The sequence below is a fragment of the Schistocerca americana genome, chromosome 3, assembly GCF_021461395.2.
Source record: "Schistocerca americana isolate TAMUIC-IGC-003095 chromosome 3, iqSchAmer2.1, whole genome shotgun sequence".
In the NCBI taxonomy this organism is placed as follows: domain Eukaryota; kingdom Metazoa; phylum Arthropoda; class Insecta; order Orthoptera; family Acrididae; genus Schistocerca; species Schistocerca americana.
The window spans coordinates 616,825,925-616,847,546 of record NC_060121.1 but is presented as its reverse complement, the minus strand read 5'-3'; the positions used below and the strand labels follow the sequence as shown (position 1 = coordinate 616,847,546).

The 21,622-nt window shown below is 43.9% G+C and overlaps 1 protein-coding gene across 1 annotated transcript in view; it reads left to right on the top strand.

Annotated features, from left to right (window-relative positions):
• Positions 1–21,622, top strand: part of LOC124606254 (ATP-dependent translocase ABCB1-like) — a 129,751-nt gene that overhangs the window by 93,673 nt on the left and 14,456 nt on the right. Inside the window, exon 14 of the mRNA XM_047138230.1 lies at positions 15,243–15,446. Coding sequence (XP_046994186.1) covers positions 15,243–15,446 — 204 coding nt within the window. The remainder of the gene's footprint in view (positions 1–15,242; positions 15,447–21,622) is intronic.

Below are 21,622 nucleotides of genomic sequence, written 5' to 3'. Positions count from 1 at the left end.
GGGAGGTAATGACAGTGGCACGTAAAGTGCCCTCCGCCACACACCGTTGGGTGGCTTGCGGAGTATCAATGTAGATGTAGATGTAGATGTAGATGTAGAAAGGAAAGGAGGAGGACGAGCCTGATTACCAGGAAGTCATGATGCAGGTTTTGTTTACTTTACTTGTTCATAAGGTTGCTCTGTTGTATCGTGTTTACATTGTCCCATGACAGAACGTGCTATGAATCAACGACAGACCCATTCATTACTCACTCCTGTGCAGAGAGGTACAGTATAATATGATGGAGCAATATCGGTACAGTATTTCCCGGTCGCTGGTCTGGAAGAGGAGGTCCTATTCCATGGCCTGCGAGGTCACCTGACCTGAATCCCCTTGATTATTTCCTACGGGGACATCTAAAGTCACTTGTTTATGATACCCTAGTGGATACGGAGATGGAATTAGTTGCCAGAATTGTAGTTGCCTCCTGTCATGTGATGTGGTTCGAAACACACCAGGAACATTTGTCAGGGTGCGTCAGAATCTGTTTCGCCGATGTCATGCTTGCATTGAGACTAATAGCCGTCAATTTCAGCACATTTTGTAAGATACAGTACAAATGGTACGTTCATTGTGTCAATGATAGTATTTGCAGTTAACTAATGTGAATAAAAAAGTCCACAGTAACGTGATTTTATTCCTATTATCATCTTAAGCAGGCTTCTCAGACCCCAGGTTCAGAGGAGCATCCTCTATGTTCTATTAAAATTTTGCTCGCTTTCACGGAAACATCTTGTTCAGCCCCAACTAGCAGTGTTGATACTGTGAAATTCACCCGTACAACCATTTTACGAATGTACCGTGAAAAACATCAGACTCTGATATCGCTGCGGCTGTAAAAAGATCCTGCGAGAATGGGACCAACGATGACTGAAGAGAACCATTGAACGTAACAGAAGTGCAACCTTTCCGAAAATTGCTGCAGATTTCAAAGCTGGGCCATCAACAAGTGTCAGCGTGCGAACCATTCAACGAAACATCATCGATATGGGCTTTCGGAGCCCAGGGCCCACTCGTGTACCCTTGATGACTTCACGACACAAAGCTTTACGCCTCGCCTGGGCCCATCAACTCCAACATTGGAATGTTGATGACTGGAAACATATTGCCTGGTCGGACAAGTCTCGTTTCAAATAGTATCGATCGAATGGACGTGTATGGGTATGGAGACAAGTTCATGAATCTATGGACGCTGCCTGTCAGCAGGGGACAGTTCAAGCTGGTGGAGGCTCTGTAATGGTGTAGGGCGTGTGCAGTTGGAATGATGTGGGACCCCTGATAGTCTAGATACGAGTCTGACGGGACACGTACGTAAGCATCCTGTCTGATCACCTGCACCCATTCATGTCCATTTTGCATTCCGACGGACTTGGGCAATTCCTGTAGGACAATGCGGCACCCCACACGTCCAGAATTGCCACAGAGTGGCTCTACGAACATTTTTCTGAGGTTAACTGGCCACCAAACTCCCCAGACATGAACATTATTGAGCATATCTGGGATGCCTTGCAACGTGCTGTTCAGAAGAGATCTCCACCGCCTCGTTCTCATAATGAATTTATGGACAGCCCTGCAAGTTTCATGCCGTCAATTCCCTCCAAGACGACTTCAGACATTAGTCGAGTCCATGCCACGTCGTGTTGCGGCAGTTCTGCGTGCTCGTGGAGGCCATACACGTTATTAAGCAGGTTTGTTTGGCTTTTCTGTGTGTAGCCCAGTGTTTAAAAGCTTACTAGAGAAGTATTCAGGCAAACGTATTCCTGACGAATCTACACCTAGAAAAAACTATTTCAGCAGCATTTAAAAGGCTTGTCTTGCGTCGATTAGAGACGTAATTCGGGTTGGTCCTGTATGACTCACAATCTACGGGACTACGGACACCCAAGAGCGGTGTATTGACAATGTAGGAATAGGACCACTATTTGAAGATAAATCGAGCAAATCCTTTCTGTTGGCTTGAGAGGAACGTCCTAAATGTAACCACCAAACAAACAAAAAATGTTAAAATGTGTGTGAAATGCTATGGGACTTAACTGTTGAGGTCATCAGTCCATAAGCTTACACACTACTTAACCTAAATTATCCTAAGGACAAACACACACACTCATGTCCGAGGGAGGACTCGAACCTCCGCCAGGACCAGCCGCACAGTCCATGACTGCAGCGCCCTAGACCGCTTTTTTTTTATGACGATGATAAGGACAACACAACAGTCAGTCCCTGAGAGAAGAAAATCTCCGACCCAGCGGGGAATCGATCCCGGATCGTTAGCTATGACATTCCGTCGCGCTGACCACTTTTTTTTTTTAAGACCGGTTTTTTTTTTACATTCGGTGGGACAATAACAAACATAAACTGCTTCTAGCACTTTTTCTTTAAATATATAAGACGATGACTTTATAAAATAAAATTTTTCTGGGAAACGTAAATAAGTGGACTTCTTTTTTACATAATAGTGAAAAAATAAAATAAAATAGCCTCCTTCTGTCAGTACAAAACAATAACGTTCTACGTTCCTCTTTTAGGCGCGTACCTCCCTAATCCCGTCATACCTCGCGTTGGTGTCGGGTACGTCTTCACGTGTGTTTGTGGATCCTCTCCACCGTCCTGGTCCTTTCTTGTTCTGATACTTATAGACAATAATTACATTCTCCTACCCGGGACACCCCAACTGGGTGGGGGATCAAGCAAGGCACTCCCTAAAAAATTTGCGTAATATGTTCGATATCTCGGATGTCTCATAAGCTGTGAGTGATGTTCCTGTAGTAAGGCCCAAAAGTCAATCACATTCTTACTGCCGTCTCGGAAAAGATAACGCGCAGTCAAACCTCGAATCCAAGTCACTGCGTTCGTCTTCGTTCGGGGATAATATGTCCTATCTGGGAGAAGTAGTGTGCGTGGTTCTATTGTTTGCGGCCCCACCCGAAGGAGGAAGGCGATCATTTTTTTGACCAAACACCATACGTCCGCCGAAGGACCGCATATCAGGCGATGCTCCTCAGTGTCTATAACATTGCACTGCGGACACAGTGGCTCGTCCGCCATATGAATTGTATGCAACCTGGAACGAGTCACGTATTTCCCATTTACCACCTGATACCACAGTGCGCGCGTTCCCGTATCAAGGTGTGGGTGGTGCACTGTACGCCATACCACTGACCACGTAACCGTTGGTTGGCGGCGCTCTACGGCATTATTCGGCCGTCGTCGAGTCAAGATGTGATATATATCACGTGCCGTTGCCGTCCTGGTAGTCGGTAGTTCCATATGTACATAACTGTGTTCCACAAAGGAGGTTCGCATATGGGCAAGCGATGGTGAGATGTGAGCCACCGATACCGGAGCCGAACGAGAAGGTGGAGCGAGTTCGTCTATCAAGCTGCCCGACAGACTTGTCTGGTGTCGTGTCCTCATCTTTATCATCGTGGTTACATAAATAGCCACTGCTCGCTCGCGTACGTGGACTAGTCCAAGACCTCCACGACTATGAGGAAGGGTGAGGGTTTCGTATCCTACCTTAAAAAGCAGACCTGTGCTCACAAAATATCCTAGTGCCGCCAGGATTCGGCGGGCCAACACCACCGGCATAGGAAGAACTTGTGCCAGGTGGGGGATGCGAGAGGCTAGGTAAGTGTTGGCAAAGGTGACCCGTTGTATCATATCCAGTGCCCTTAACCTGTGACTTCGGACGCTCGCACGAATTGTTTGCAGAAGATGTCTGTAAAGTGCCACCGTGCGTCGAACGTCTGTAGTGAAGATAATTCCCAGGCATTTCATCTTGGTGATCGGCTGCAATGGTGCTACACTTCCTGTCGGGAGTCCTCTCCCGATGTTCATCGCTCCCGACTTTGCCATGTTCAGGCGACTTCCCGTAGCATACAATACAAATTAATCCAATGCAGGGCCGCTCTTGCCTCGTCGCCTGACCGTGCTAAAAACACTAGGTCATCTGCGTATGTTCGGCATATAAACTTGTTGTGCCTTATCGTCATTCCTTGGAGTCGATTCCGGAGCCCGCAAAGCAGCGGCTCGACAGCGATGGCATACAATATCGTTGACAGCGGGCACCCTTGTCTGACCGATCGTGAGATGTTGATGGGCCCCACCATGCGTCCATTGATGAGCACTTTGGATGCTGCTCCGTGGAGTAGTCTCATGACGACGGTGACAAAACTTTCCGGAAACTTCGCCGGCCGAAGTGGCCGTGCGGTTAAAGGCGCTGCAGTCTGGAACCGCAAGACCGCTACGGTCGCAGGTTGGAATCCTGCCTCGGGCATGGATGTTTGTGATGTCCTTAGGTTAGTTAGGTTTAACTAGTTCTAAGTTCTAGGGGACTAATGACCTCAGCAGTTGAGTCCCATAGTGCTCAGAGCCATTTGAACCATTTTTCCGGAAACTTCATTTTCGTCATCACGTCCGTGAGATAAGCATGACTCAGCCTGTCAAATGCGCGATCGAAGTCTATCGATACCAATACACCCCGGAGACGACATGTTGAAGCCAGTGCGATAACATCGCGGTAGTCGCTGTATTGTATATTGCTAGCTCCTCCTAGCTGGGTTTGGTCGAGTGAAATCACTTGGCGTATCACGCGTTTAAAGCGTGCTGCAAGTATCCTGGCGTAGATCTTGTAGTCGCAATTAAGAAGGGTCAGTGGCCGGTAGGCCTGTATCCCTGTGCCGCCAGATGGTTTGTGGATGGGGATGATCATTCCTTCCACGAAGGAGGGTGGAAGAGTCACGTTGGGAGACATCAATTCGCAGTACATGGCAGTCCATCGTGGAATCATGAGATCTTTAAATGTACGATAGAACTCTAACGGAAACCCATCGGGCCCCGGCGATTTGTGCGACGCTCCCTTATCAATCGCTTCCATTACGTCGTCAACCGTGATTTCACCTGTTAACTCCAGGTTGGCCGACTCGTCGAGACACGCGGAGAGCGTTCGTCGGACCTCATGAAAGGCGGCCTGATCGTGTTCCGCTTCTTCATAGAGATGACCGTAGTGTTCCACGAAAGCGTTGGCAATGTCTTTTTGCGTTGTCATGCGGCGACCATCTGGCAGTACGACCGTCTGTATTAAGGTTCTGCGACTACGTTGTTTTTCTCTGATAACGTGATACATCGACGGGGATTCTCCACGGACTCGTTCAAAGGCCCTTGCACGGATTGCGACACCCTCCAGTCGGCGGCGCGTTATGGAAATTATTTGGGCCTGTGCTCGTTTTATACCGGCACGACGCTCCTGTGAAGGTGCTTGTACAGAAAGTTCGCGGAGCATCGTGAAATAAAATTCCGTCGTGTATCGCCTCCACATCATCTGCTCCCTTCCGTATGCAATTAACGCTCGGCGCAATGCAGGCTTAACGCATTCCAGCCACCACTGCAACGTCATCGGATATGTCGGGAGGCTTCGTTCACACACATGCGAAGTGTCTTCGACTATGCGTTTGCACCAGGTTCCCTAAGGTGTGCTGTATTCAGTTTCCAAACACTGCGACTCCTCCACACTTGTTGACGACTCAAGGAGACCGTGCATATATATGCTATGTGATCTGAAAAGGCGACAGGCCACAATTCCGCATCGAGGATCGCAGGTTCGAGACGACGTGTTACGTAAATGCGATCGAGACGACTTGCAGAGTGACTCGTGACGTAGGTGTATCCACGTCTGTCGCCATGTATCTTCTCCCATGTATCAATGAGATTCATGTCCTGCATGAGTTGCCGCAGCTCCGGGCACGAAGTATAACGTGGGTGTTGATCTTTTGGTGCGAGTACGCAGTTGAAGTCGCCTCCAAGTAAGACATGTTCATACCGACCTAAGAATAGTGTTGCAATATCCTCTGCGTAGAATCGGGATCGGTCGCGCCTTCTGTCTGACCACGACGGTGCGTAAATGTTAACGACCCGTACTCCCAGCACTGTGAGCGCCAGTCCTCGCGTTGACGGCAGGTACACCACGTCCTCGGCTACTATGCCGCTACGTAGAAGTATCGCTGTTCCGCTGCCGCCGTCGGTAGTAGGCGTAATGTACGTATCGTACCCATAGAGGTCGGGGAAGCTCTCAACACATCTTCCTGCAGCAGAACGATGTCGACGTCTGACGCATGCAACATGTCTCGTAATAACTGCAACTTGACAGGCGTTCTGATCGTATTAATATTAATAGAGGCTGTTCGATATGCCTGCCGCTGTTCCTCAGTGCGTAAAGCGCACATGAACGCTTATGTTAATTTGTGTGCTGCTGCCCAGTGACATGCTGTCCGTGCGTCAGTCTGCATCTTCTGCGCGGTTAACATCCGGTGGACACAGCACTCGCCATGGCGGGTGCGTCGTCGGTGTGGGGGTCAGTATCGGATTCATCGGCCCAGTTCCTGTGCTGGAGGTCCAGCTCCCGTCGAGTCTCTCCTGCCGGGCTAACCGAAGGCGGTGGCGTTGCTGCGGTGGGTGGAGGGACTCCTTCCGTCGGCTTTCCGTCCGGTGTGTCTGTATTCAACCCCTGTGTAGCATGATTCGTGTCGTACTGCTGTTTGGGAGATAGAACCTCCCGTTGCGCATCCGGATGCACTGTATCGGCGTCACGCCCAAGTCCGTCTGACGTGGACTGCAGTAAGCAGGTATCCGACGGCGCTAGCCATCGTTTCTTGTGGCGCTTCGGTGATCGTTGTTTGCGCGTGTGCGCCTCCGTATCCGAGTGCGGAAGTGACTCCCGGTGCTCAGGGACGAAAGCAGCTGTCGGCACAACAGCAGGATCAATTTCCATTTCTCCTACCGATCCTGTCCGCTCGGTTAAATGCGTCGTCGGCGCCGGAGCGGCAGAGGTGTGCGTCGTTTCGTCACTGGAGGCGGTCTCCGCCGCAGTCGGTTGCCGTAAACTGTCAGGATTCTGTAGCTGGTCATTTTTCGGGATGGGATCCGTTCGAAATGCGTCCGCATACGTTAGTGGCAGCGGCGTTAACGTGGACGGAGGTACGGGTTCGCCGTTTGAAACTTGCACTATCCTCCGCTGCATACATTCGGAACGGACGTGGCCCTCTTTCCCGCAGCCTGAGCATGTTTTGGGCTGTCCATCGTATATGACTATAGCTCTGCATCCGCCGATGAACAAGTATGAGGGTACATGTTGTGTCAGTTCTATTCTGATTTGACGCACCCCACTGAGAACGGGGTAAGTCGTGAAGTTGGGCCATTTTTCCTCAACGTGGCTAAGCACTCTTCCATATGGGCGTAAGGCGTCAACGACCAAGTCAGACGGAACCTCGACGGGAAGTTCGAAAATACGTATGTTTCGTAAGCCCAGTCCTGCATGATCAATAGTTACTTCTCCAACATGTCCATCAGAGTGACGAAATTTGAGTCCGTGTTTAGTATCTCGCATGATTCTGTCACATACTGCATCGTTAATCAGCTTGACGTAAACAACACTGCTCACTATGGAGAGGTGGATTCCGATAAGTTCGTTGTAGTCAAGTTTAACTTCGTCTCGCAGGAACCTTTCTATTTCGTAGGCTTTCGGTCTCGCACATTCATTCGAAAAACTAATCTTGAGAGTCGACTTTCGGTATGCGTGTGCCATTCTATATCGAGTCGTCTAAATGCACGAGTTCGCCGAAGAGGTAAACAACTGCGCGAGCGCGAACTTCTCCGGCAGGGACGTAAACAGACGTCCGTGCCGTAGCACCGCCGAAGGCAGACTGTTAAAAATGGTTCAAATGGCTCTGAGCACTATGGGACTTAACATCTATGGTCATCAGACCCCTAGAACTTAGAACTACTTAAACCTAACTAACCTAAGGACAGCACACAACACCCAGCCATCACGAGGCAGAGAAAATCCCTGACCCCGCCGGGAATCGAACCCGGGAACCCGTGCGTGGGAAGCGAGATGCGGGCCTGACTGTTGAGGTCATCAGTCCATAAGCTTACACACTACTTAACCTAAATTATCCTAAGGACAAACACACACATTCATGCCCGAGGGAGGACTCGAACCTCCGCCAGGACCAGCCGCACAGTCCGTGACTGCAGCGCCCTAGACCGCTCGGCTAATCCCTGCGCGGCAACCACCAAACATTAGAAAAGTTTTTTACTGGTGGTGAGTGTTTTGTGGCCTAATAGCGTTTTGTTGTTAGTTACCGACACTGCTCCTTATACGGTTAAAGCTGTAGATGACCTGAATATTTTATATCCTAAAGGGATCCACGTAACGTGCTTGGCACACGAAATAAATAGATTAACTAAATGGATAAGGATAAATTACATAAATATTGATAGTTTAATATCAAACGTGAAAAAATATTTTTGAAAGCTCCCAGTAGGATTCCAAGTTTAAAGAGATGTATCTCGATCTTATTTTGCAACCAGAACCAGTTCTGACACCATGGCGTACTAGTCTAGAAGCAGCTGAATACTACGTTGAGCATTTCAGTGACATTAAAACAATTTTTTTTTTTCAATTTGGGCAAGTACAGAAAGGGCAACAGCCTCAACGGGTGTGGGGCAAAGTCAGGACATGCGGGGACCAAGCAGCAATCGGTATTGTAATTGTCAACTGTCGAAGCTGCGTTGGTAAAGTACCGGAACTTCAAGCGCTGATAGAAAGCACCGAAGCTGAAATCGTTATAGGTACAGAAAGCTGGCTTAAGCCAGAGATAAATTCTGCCGAAATTTTTACAAAGGTACAGACGGTGTTTAGAAAGGATAGATTGCATGCAACCGGTGGTGGAGTGTTCGTCGCTGTTAGTAGTAGTTTATCCTGTAGTGAAGTAGAAGTGGATAGTTCCTGTGAATTATTATGGGTGGAGGTTACACTAAACAACCGAACTAGGTTAATAATTGGCTCCTTTTACCGACCTCCCGACTCAGCAGCATTAGTGGCAGAACAACTGAGAGAAAATTTGGAATACATTTCACATAAATTTTCTCAGCATGTTATAGTCTTAGGTGGAGATTTCAATTTACCAGATATAGACTGGGACACTCAGATGTTTAGGACGGGTGGTAGGGACAGAGCATCGAGTGACATTATACTGAGTGCACTATCCGAAAATTACCTCGAGCAATTAAACAGAGAACCGACTCGTGGAGATAACATCTTGGACCTACTGATAACAAACAGACCCGAACTTTTCGACTCTGTATGTACAGAACAGGGAATCAGTGATCATAAGGCCGTTGCAGCATCAGTGAATATGGAAGTTAATAGGAATATAAAAAAAGGGAGGAAGGTTTATCTGTTTAGCAAGAGTAATAGAAGGCAGATTTCAGACTACCTAACAGATCAAAACGAAAATTTCTGTTCCGACACTGACAATGTTGAGTGTTTATGGAAAAAGTTCAAGGCAATCGTAAAATGCGTTTTAGACAGGTACGTGCCGAGTAAAACTGTGAGGGACGGGAAAAACCCACCGTGGTACAACAACAAAGTTAGGAAACTACTGCGAAAGCAAAGAGAGCTCCACTCCAAGATTAAACGCAGCCAAAACCTCTCAGACAAACAGAAGCTAAACGATGTCAAAGTTAGCGTAAGGAGGGCTATGCGTGAAGCGTTCATTGAATTCGAAAGTAAAATTCTATGTACCGACTTGACAGAAAATCCTAGGAAGTTCTGGTCTTACGTTAAATCAGTAAGTGGCTCGAAACAGCATATCCAGACACTACGGGATGGTGATGGCATTGAAACAGAGGATGACACGCGTAAAGCTGAAATACTAAACACCTTTTTCCAAAGCTGTTTCACAGAGGAAGACCACACTGCAGTTCCTTCTCTAAATCCTCGCACAAACGAAAAAATGGCTGACATCGAAATAAGTGTCCAAGGAATAGAAAAGCAACTGGAATCACTCAATAGAGGAAAGTCCACTGGACCTGACGGGATACCAGTTCGGTTCTACACAGAGTACGCGAAAGAACTTGCCCCCCTTCTAACAGCCGTGTACCGCAAGTCTCTAGAGGAACGGAGGGTTCCAAATGGTTGGAAAAGAGCACAGATAGTCCCAGTCTTCAAGAAGGGTCGTCGAGCAGATGCGCAAAACTATAGACCTATATCTCTTACGTCGATCTCTTGTAGAATTTTAGAACATGTTTTTTGCTCGCGTATCATGTCATTTCTGGAAACCCAGAATCTACTATGTAGGAATCAACATGGATTCCGGAAACAGCAATCGTGTGAGACCCAACTCGCCTTATTTGTTCATGAGACCCAGAAAATATTAGATACAGGCTCCCAGGTAGATGCTATTTTTCTTGACTTCCGGAAGGCGTTCGATACAGTTCCGCACTGTCGCCTGATAAACAAAGTAAGAGCCTACGGAATATCAGACCAGCTGTGTGGCTGGATTGATGAGTTTTTAGCAAACAGAACACAGCATGTTGTTATCAATGGAGAGACGTCTACAGACGTGAAAGTAACCTCTGGCGTGCCACAGGGGAGTGTTATGGGACCATTGCTTTTCACAATATATATAAATGACTTAGTAGATAGTGTCGGAAGTTCCATGCGGCTTTTCGCGGATGATGCTGTAGTATACAGAGAAGTTGCTGCATTAGAAAATTGTAGCGAAATACAGGAAGATCTGCAGCGGATAGGCACTTGGTGCAGGGAGTGGCAACTGACCCTTAACATAGACAAATGTAATGTATTGCGAATACATAGAAAGAAGGATCCTTTATTGTATGATTATATGATAGCGGAACAAACACTGGTAGCAGTTACTTCTGTAAAATATCTGGGAGTATGCGTACGGAACGATTTGAAGTGGAATGATCATATAAAATTAATTGTTGGTAAGGCGGGTACCAGGTTGAGATTCATTGGGAGAGTGCTTAGAAAATGTAGTCCATCAACAAAGGAGGTGGCTTACAAAACACTCGTTCGACCTATACTTGAGTATTGCTCATCAGTGTGGGATCCGTACCAGGTCGGGTTGACGGAGGAGATAGAAAAGATCCAAAGAAGAGCGGCGCGTTTCGTCACAGGGTTATTTGGTAACCGTGATAGCGTTACGGAGATGTTTAATAAACTCAAGTGGCAGACTCTGCAAGAGAGGCGCTCTGCATCGCGGTGTAGCTTGCTGTCCAGGTTTCGAGAGGGTGCGTTTCTGGATGAGGTATCGAATATATTGCTTCCCCCTACTTATACCTCCCGAGGAGATCACGAATGTAAAATTAGAGAGATTAGAGCGCGCACGGAGGCTTTCAGACAGTCGTTCTTCCCGCGAACCATACGCGACTGGAACAGGAAAGGGAGGTAATGACAGTGGCACGTAAAGTGCCCTCCGCCACACACCGTTGGGTGGCTTGCGGAGTATCAATGTAGATGTAGATGAATCTGCTTGTATTTAGAACGCAAAAGAACTTTTTGAAAATGTTACCCTACAGAGTTACGTTGCTGAATTTTTAAAGCAAAAACTGAACTATGCACTTGGTAAAAATAAAATTTTTAATCTGCTGACAAAAATTAACAATATGCTACACGGAAGAACAGATGACAAACTTGACGTCCCATACTCACTTCCACAACTGCGTAAATTTAAATCTGCTCTGATCACATCTCGCGATGTTGAAAGATCTTTCAGTCAGTACGAAGTGTTGTTCCATTCACACAGAAATAGTTTTAATTTTGGAAATTTAAAAAAAAAAATATGACTGTGTATTGTAACAAGACAAATGCCAGTAAGACTGAAGAACCATAAAATTATTTGTTTTTGGTATAATAAAGTGTGGTTTATTTGAAAATAGTAGTTTTTGTCTTCATATTTTTCCATATTTTAAATTTTTATGCACTATTATATTTACGTATTCTGTCATTTTAAATACCTATTTATCCGAACCTTACAGATGATGGTTCAAGCTGCCGCTGTAGTCGATTGTACCTCAGGAACAAAAGCAGTCTCGGAACATCTTGGACGGACCGTGTAAACTGTAACTTGTTGTTTGCATGAGTCTAATACGATATTATCAGTGGCAGTCAGTTTGGGTTCAGTTGTCCGCTTTCGTTCTCTGTCTAGTTCGTCTTGTTTCAGTTTTATTGGGATTTATTAGGATTTATCTTAAAGTCGTAAAAAGGCAACTAGCAGTACCAAATTCTGTTTAATCAAACGCTTTCATTTTATTTTCTAAAGTTAACTGTTGGTATTTTTACCTAACACTCTTCTTGGTTACTGTGTCGTACTGTACCACTAACACACTTTTCAGCAGTTACAAATATAAGATACATCACAACTCGTCATGTGGGCTTCAGTAAGCGAACTGAGCAGACTTTGACATTGTTGCGTAGTCTCGGAGTTAACGTCGCTTCTATTACATCATGGAGTCCAGTGTTCGATTCCTCGTCGGATCGGAGATTTTCTTCCCGCTGGAACTGGGTGTTTGGGCTGTCTTTATCATTTCACCTTATTTTCATCGACACGCAAATGAGCGCGAAGCGGCGTCAAATGGAAAGAGGCCGAACAGCCACAGACGGGGTCTCGCGGCCAATAATGCCATCCGTTCATTTAGTTTCATCGATCCCCGTGAAGTGTATGGGAAGGCAGAGAGCACGTTCGACGTTTTGCAGTAAGTCATGTTGGCACGAATGATCTTCAATAGAGGGCAGTATCATCGAGCACTTTTCGAACTTTCGCCTCTAGCAAGCAATGTAAGAGAAGTTTAATACTGTTTCTTATTCCACCTTGAAATGATGACATTCAGTATAATGGCTGTACAGTTTTTCCTTAAACTCACATACATTACTCTGGGAAAGTAAGGTTTCTCCAAGTATGATAAACGGTTTCAAGACACAACGTGATTGCATACCTAGGAATAAATGTTTTACTCCAATCGAGAAAACCTTGTCAGTACTGCATTTAACAGTCTATGTGTTACACTGTTATTCTTCTAAGCACCAAAAATTATTAAGTAATATCTTATTAAGGAGAAGTATTACCAAAAACCAGTTACAAGCAAAAAAACATATGAAATATGCGGTATTGGCGGTCAACACAAATTTCGGTTTTCAAGACTGGGAAAGACTGAAGAAACTCAGTTCAGTTGCAGGTATCTGGTGTTTCACGGTAGAACACCTTCTTCCATTTCAAGGTACAAAATGGTGCATGACTTATGCAATATGGCTTAACCGTCCACACGCTATTTAACTAGTTTTAAAAAATTATAAATTTTGCTAATCGTAACACTCTGTGATCGAAGAACTAGCAGTGTACGCCAAGTAGCTTTAATACACTATACAGTACTTAAATATGTAGAACTCGTAATATTTATAAATGCTGCACAAACACGACCTTGAGTCTAAGAACAAAAATAATATAAATTGCCAGAAACTGAATTTGAAGCTTTCTAGTGCGCATCCCTTCATATAGTTTGTAATGATTCTTTATTTACGTGACCATTACGGCACACCAACCCCAGTAATATCGTACTACACCAGTAATACCGTACTACTTTTCTGCGAAGTAACAGACATATTTTTGTGACAATATTCACATTTTGGTTTTATTAATGTGTAGATACTCTGATGTGTCGATATATTACAGTGATATGGTTCTTGTGTGTATTCATTTCTGTGAGATTGTCATAATCTTTGACTTACTTGTAACCGTTTTGGCACGAATGAACACAGAACAGTCTTTGTTTCACTTTGCAGAAGTTAAGTTGTTATTTCGCTTTCTAAAAGAACAGTCAAGTCTTGCGTTTGGTTAAAGTGGAAATTAAATATATGAAGACTGATACAAAACTCTTTTCTTGATGATGTGACAATTAAGAAGAAGTATATGTGAATTTACAAGAAGTTTAATAAAAATGTGGATCGTGAACACCAAGTCAAAAACTATTTCTACCATACCATTGTTCTGATCTGGGATTGTTTGACCATTAAGAATTTCCTGAAAAATGCATTTGTTAGGTCTTCAAATATTGCTAAAATACAGATCTGGACCTTCTAGCAGTCAAAGTGGAATCACCCTAGAATCAACAAGATGAGCCATAACAATTTCGACGAAATCTACGTGCCAAAATTAATGACTTTTTTACAGTGACTTCATTATTTTCATTTTGACGATACCATCCACAGTCGCCCGATAAAGCGAACATATGCTGCGTGAGCAATATTATTAATCTGATTTCTAACCTACTTTGCAAGTGGTGGTATTGTTAGAAGGTCAAAAAAAAAATCATCGACCATGAAACATCATGTATTCGTAAGCACACTGTTCTCCAGGTACAATACTCTCCTCCAACAAAAGATACCATATCAGATCGCGATAAAAACAGTATAATTTTCGCGAATTTTAATTTAGTGAAGCCTTAATTAATGACTGTTTACTGTACTACAATTTCAGCCATCTGAACCACTTTATCGTTGCGATGTCATACTTCATCATTTGATATACTCGCCTTCACACAATCAGCCCAACACAAACATTATGTCTAAAAATGCTACAGACAGTAAGATTCTTCTGGGTATGTGACCGCATTGTCAATGTGTAAAATTCTCCGCGATTTCGGCTACTATAGCAAATGGCATTCCTCGAGGTATTTTTACTTAGCATAAACAATGTGAGGAAGGCCTTTTGCAACAGTGGCCGAAGCGTTGGAGAATTTTACAAATTGACAGTGCGATGATAAACTCAGGAGAATTTAATGTGACAACGGCCACGGATGCCTCCGCGTACAAAAATGCTACAGGATTTAAGGAAAATATGAGAGATACTTACTTTGAGTTGTTAGGTCCTGGCAGATTGTAAACCAAAGAATGTCCAGAATAATCTGGGATAAAAAGTTGTGATACCTGTAGTCCTTGAAAAGTCACGATGTGGTAAAAATCCAAGTTCGTTGTATTGGTTGCGCATTCTCATCAACGAATTTGTGTTCACTTACTACTGCTAGATTTTCTCACATTGACTGACTAGTTCCTGGTAGCGTTAGCACGCAGCAAAGTATTCGTTGCCCAAAAAGGACGAAGTGAGAGAGCGCTATGTCAGTGACTCCATACGTGATTGTACTTATTTCTATGTAGCATTCAATGAGAGTACACATTTGCTGACCTGACTCTTCCTCATAATGCAATTGTCAAAATCGAGGCAGCTACGGAGTAATAAGCTACATCAATATTTTCATGTTTTACTCTTTTTATTGCATACTGAATAATAAATGAATGATTGCTTTTGTCTAGTCGAACAAGCAATTAATTTAATGTTTTCTGCAGGCTACAGGCCAGCCTATCAGCTCCGTGGTGCAGGCGCTGGCGACGCTGGTGCTCTCTGTCGGAGTGTGCCTGTACTACGAGTGGCGGCTGGGGCTGATGGCGGTCGCCTTCATGCCCGTCCTTATGGCGTCCGACCACTACGATGCCCACGTAGAGGAGGCCGGGGACGAGCGCATTCGAAAATCCGTGGAGAAAGCCACCAAGGTGCCTGTCCCGTCCTGACGAGCCGCATCTAATTTCACTTCTGTGACAGAATCGTCTGTCTAACTTACACTACTACAGCAAAAGCATACAGAAAATGTTTACTATCAAAAACAATCTTGCTCACAATTTATTTATTACGGTGACCGGTTTCGACCACTACTGTGTTCATCTTCAGACTAATGAGTAAGAACCTCCTTCTGCTGGAGAATCTGTGAGTAGTTGTCGAAACCGGTCACCGTAATAAATAAATTGTGATCAAGACTGTTTTTGATAGTAAATATTTGTAACACATTGATCACTGTTCACTCCCATAGTGTATTCAAAAGTAATACAGGAAATGTGTTTATCTGATAAAGAACTTCTTGTTGTACAGCATGAGCAGTATTTCAGAGATATTAGCTGCCATACCAGTATTCGAGAATATAATCCATCGTCAGTGGAATCTGATGCACAAGATAAACAAAAAAAGTATGTACGCAATGTCAATAACATAGAATATTTTGTACACGCTAAAATAGAAATATAACATTCCTTATATACTGCACACTTCTGCATCAAATGACATGTCTGCCGATAATAAAATCCTCCTGTTGCTTAACAGCGATTTGAAACTAGTAAACATGGAACCCCACCGTTATCTAAATTCGAAATATAACCCTGTACATAACCGTAACCATGTGATCACAATACAGTGATCAGCCAGAACATTATGACCACCAACCTACCATCGATATAAACCTGTCCAGGCGATAGCAGCGTCATCTGGTAGGGAATGAGTGCTAGTCATACACGCAGATGGTGCATGTAGTATCTGTGAGTGTGCTGTCTGTGTGTGGGATGTGGAAGGTGTGCAGTCTATCCGAGTTTGATCGAAGGCAGGTTCTGATGGCCCAGGAACTTGGCACGAGCATTTCGGAAACTGCACAACTTGTCGTATATTCGAGGAGTGCTGTGGTGAGTGTTTTTAACATCTGGCGAAACCGCGTCCAAATGTCGTGGGATTGGGTAGGTACCCTTCATTACAGATTTTGAACGTTGGAGGCTGAGCAGACTGGTAAAACAGGACATATGGCGAACTGTGGTGGAACTAAGATCGGAGTTTAATGTCGGCAGAGGAAAAGCGTGTGTGAACACAAAGTGCACCGAACACCACTAACACTGGGACTCCGCAGCCGACGACCAATGCATTTACCGTTAACTCTATGACATTGGCTACTACAATTGAAATGGGCACGTGACCACTGGCGTTGGACGTTGAAGCAGTGGCTGAGTGTGGCATTGTCTGATGAATCCTGATACCTTCTTCATTATGTCGATGAGAGGGCGCGAATCGTCGTCTTCCAGGTGAACAGCTCCTTGACACCTTTACTGCAGGGTGGAGACAAGCTGGCACCGGCTCCATTACGCACTGGGTAACATTCGATTGGGCATCCATGGGTCCAGCGGAGCTCGTGCAAGCCACCATGGCAGCCAAGGAGTATCGCACATTGGTTGCAGACCATGTACACCCCTTCATGACGATCATGTTTCTCGACGGCAGGTCACAAGACCAGAAGTGTGAAGCTGTTGCAGGAGCACAGAGGTGAATTGAAATTCGTGTGCTGGACCGCCAGCTTGCCAAATCTAAACCCGATAGAACACATCTGAGATGTGATTGAACGTGACGTCAGAGCTCATCGGCTCCCTCCCTGTAATTTACGGGAATTAGGCGACTTGTGTGTGCAGATGTGGTGTGTTAGCTCCCTATAGCGACTTACGAAGCCCTCGTTGCTTCCATGCCACGAAGCGTCGCCGCTGTTATCTGTGCCAGCGGTGGACATACTGCTGGATATTGGGTAGGTGGTCATAACGCTCTGGATGATCAGCGTGGTATCCATTACATGTATGCAACTCTAAGGCAGGCCTGTGCAAACAGTGCTCCGTGAGTACGAGCGCTCCAGCAGCGCTTCTGCATATAGGTTATCGGGTATGACAGTGTCGGTTTAGAGATTTGCGCATGGAACCAACACCACGTTTGCTGGTGCCATCACAGCAATCATTACGTGCTCAACAAGAAACAAACTGTTGATGGGATCATCAGTCTTGCTTCACCCATGGCTTGTGGACTTGTCGAGCAGATCTAAGACTCACGTAAATTTTCCGAATATTCATGGCTTGTATTTAGCTTTGTTTTTGTATCTTATTAATCTCATTGATGGATGCTTCCTTTTTGGGTGTGTACTAGCAAAGAATAAGTAAAACTGGGGTTAATATGGACCGATCTACTAGATAGTTATTACTCATTAATAATTTAGATTCTGCAAGAAACGACACCCAGGTCCCACTTACCATGGCCTTTCTTTTCTCATAACGTGATCTATTACCTGAGGAATTCAGTTACATATCTCAGTTCATGGGGAAGTGATCTAGGTCGCTCCTGCAGAAATACATAATAAAAATTACCGAAAGGCTGATTAGCTCGAGTCTCCTTGTTGCACAGTGGTTGTTAACTACGTGCAAAGCAGGTTTGCTTGCCCTACTGTTGACGTAGTGCCTGGTGGTGGAAATGTAAGGGACACGAAATTGGTAAGCATGGTAGTTGGTTCTAAACAACAATCAATGATGCAAGCTATACCAGAAAATGGGTTCGAATGTAGTTATATAATTGATGAAGTAGGGTACAGCAATACACTTGGACGATGAGGCTACATGATTTGCCTAGTTTCTAGGAAATCACCTGGGAAAAAAGAAAGAGTGATAGACCAAGAAGGAGATATTATTATTTATTTATTTATTTATTTATTGGAGGGGGAAGAGATGTCATAAAACTGAAGATAAGGGAAACAATACTGACAATGGACTGATGAATATGGAGGGGTCTAGTGGATAGAAGAGAACAGAATAACGGTTTACAGCCATAATACGTCTTTAAAAGTGGAATAAAGAAAACGATTGTCCTCTCACTTCTGAGGTAGTACTAAATAAGTGCATGTAGCTTGTATAAGATCTATTGTAATTTATGTAAAGCAAGTAAAAAGCAGATACCATTTAATGGAGTCTAAAACAAGAAATCAAAAAAATTTGTTTCTTAATTTTCTTTTTATTTCAACATGCAGTTATTTAGCACTAACACAGAAATAATCTGGAATCCAACTCGCGAACTCGGATGTTCAAACACATATTTATACCCACTGCACTAACTAAGCAACGTATTAACACAGTACCGAATGAAGATAACTGTCGAACATGTCAATACAGTGAGGCCAAATCGCGTTCCTTCGACGTCAATTTTCTACTGATAATGTGCATAGATTGAAAATCTGTTACAGACACTTTCGTGTTGTTAGTATGGAAGGAATCGGGGTGTGGTGTCCACGTATTTGAGTCACGCTGTATAAAGAGATAAATATTTATGCCAGATGGTATGAACAACACACGATGTAACATGACCATACTAAATCATGGGCTATATGCCACAGTACCAGTGTGGCAAAGAAATACTTTTGAATTGGAGCTCTTAGTGTACATCAAGATGTCATTTAGTGCTGCAGAGCACGCAACATACAAGATTCTTACAAAATATTCGTCATAACGGACATGGCTACATAAGGCTGTATGCCGACACATGTCTTGCACACGTTTCTGGGTCGCATGAACGATAAAATATAAATAGCACTCGTACAGCATGTGCCTTTCACCAAACATTATTGGTGGCTTGCTCAGGACTTACCTGTATACGTAAATGTAAACCTTGGACAATTTTAATTTTGTATAGGTTTCCAATCTGATGTAAGCGTTTGATGAAGTTCAAATACTTTCTTTGAAATTCTGAAGACACCAAGAGTATAATACAGAAAGTAGAGTGCTATCTATGGAAAGCAGTAGTTGGGAAGACTCAGTCCGTATTTTTAGCAATCCGTAAAGGAAATTAATGAGAAATCTGGAAACGGAACTGAAGTTCAGGCGGATTAAATAAAAAAAATTGTAAGTTTGCCGATGACATAGTAATTCTGTCAGAAGGGCTAGTTTCTTGAAGAGAGAGTATAAGATAAACATCAACAACCGTAAAACAAGGGTACTCAAATGTATGTGAATTAAACCAGGCGATGCAGAGGGCAGCAGATTAGGAAATGAAACATTAAAAGTAGTTGAGCTGTTTTGATATTTCGGTACAAAGTAACCTACTTTCACCGAAGCAGACAGGTTATAGAACGTAGACTAGCAACGGAAGAGAAACACTTCTGAACGGAAAATTTCTTAACATCAAAAGTAAATATAAGTATTAGTTAGTCTTTTCTGAAGGTGTCTGTCTGAAGTGAGCCTTGCTCGGAAGTGAAACGCGGAAGATAAACAGCTCAGACAACAACAGAATAGAAACTTTAGATGTTTTGTGCTACAGAAAAATACTGAAAATTAAATGATTAGGTTATGTAACCAATGAGGAGACAGCGAACAGAACTGATGAGGAAAGAAAATTGTGGCACAACTTGCCCTAAGACGGGGTCAGTTGACAGGAGGAAACTGAAGCGTCAAGAAATAGTTAATTTGGTAATGGAACAAAACGTGTACGTGTGGGTGGGGATGGAGAGTACAAGTTATAAAAGGAGATAAAGTTTTAATACCAGTAAATGGTATCAAATGGATGTTAGCTGCAATTGTTGCGCAGAGTTGAAGAGACCTGCACAGGATTAGAAATGAGAAGCGCATGAAGAAAGTCTTAGCACTGAAGACCAGAACAAGACACATCAATAACATCTAGAAAACGAAAAATGTTCAAATTGAATTGGGTATGGATGTATTTCATTCGAATATTATTTACTTCGTAGACTGCACATAGACAGGGTCATATAGTGTAACGAAAAACAAGTCTTGGAAAATTTCATTCCCTTTGTAGCGTCTTCCTTCCTACAACGGAGCGGAATTCAACTGTCAGCATAAGAGACAGTGTTCAGTGCCACTTGATCCGCTGTCCTTTTATTTCTGGGTCATGATGTGGGTCGTAGTATCTTACCCTTTCGTTGGTTATTTAATCTCTTCCTCATGGTCCCTCTTGGCAGTTCTCTCCCAGAGATAGGAATTGGGGTATAATCCGGAATCTCTTTCGAATGGTGAGATCATATGACACTTCTTCATTTGCAGGCCACATGTCCTGTGGATACACATTGTGTGTTTTTAATTGAATTTTCTCACTTTGCGATGACCGAAGTAGCGATCTGTTTTACTTGCTAAAACATTCAACGGCCAGGATAGCACAAGTATTTCTTGATTTAAAACTATTGGTTTCTATAAACTTTGCTGTCATCTTCAGGTCTTAAAAAACCGTTTTCTTATGAAACGTGTTCATTTTACGTTTGACCTCACGTCAGTATGTCATGTGGAATAAAATCAGCACATTATAAAAGGTTTGTCACAACTAAAATATTTAAAAAGCAAAGTACCTTGCACAAATGGCCAGAAAGATATATTTATGTGATCTTGGGTGTTGAGTGTTTTTAGCGTGTGTGTTTTTATTGCTTTAGTTTCCATTGCCTTTTGTATCCTCATACCGTTGATGATTGCCAAAAGTCTCGCCTTTTAGGGGCAGTTTCCTAGCACAAGAGCAGCAAATAGTACTCCTTCGCCATCTTTGACAAGGCGATAGACATAACAAGGCTGTCTCCTTACAAGCATTCAGCCCAAATTGTAAAAGATCTTTATTTATAATTTAACCAAAAACTGGATTCTAACCTGGGACCCAGGACTTTTTGATTACTAGTCGAAGATACTACCCTTAAACCAAGGGTCTAAGTAAAATAGTGCATAAGCAAAGAAAAAATGACAGCTGTGAATGGTATGGAATCATTGAAAGGAGTTATTGTTGTGATCTTCAAGTCGAAGAATGGTCTGATACAGCTCTCCAAGCATATGCACATCAACTCAGCTAAGATGTAGCAACCATTGTACCGCTTTTCAACAGAAGTAGAATGATCTCAGCGTTTTCATGCTCAGTCTGCTACTCAAACTATGCCCAGAGCACAGAGCTTTAAATCGTTCCCTTTATTGTCTCTACCAGATAAACACGCCTTCGTAGTGCTCATTTCTCATTCAGCGTTAGCGTACATCTGAAGGGCAGCTAACGTCACACAGAGTGACAGCAGTGACTGTTGTAAACAGCAATGGAACCGATAAATATCAGTCAGTCCAACCGCAAGACATTG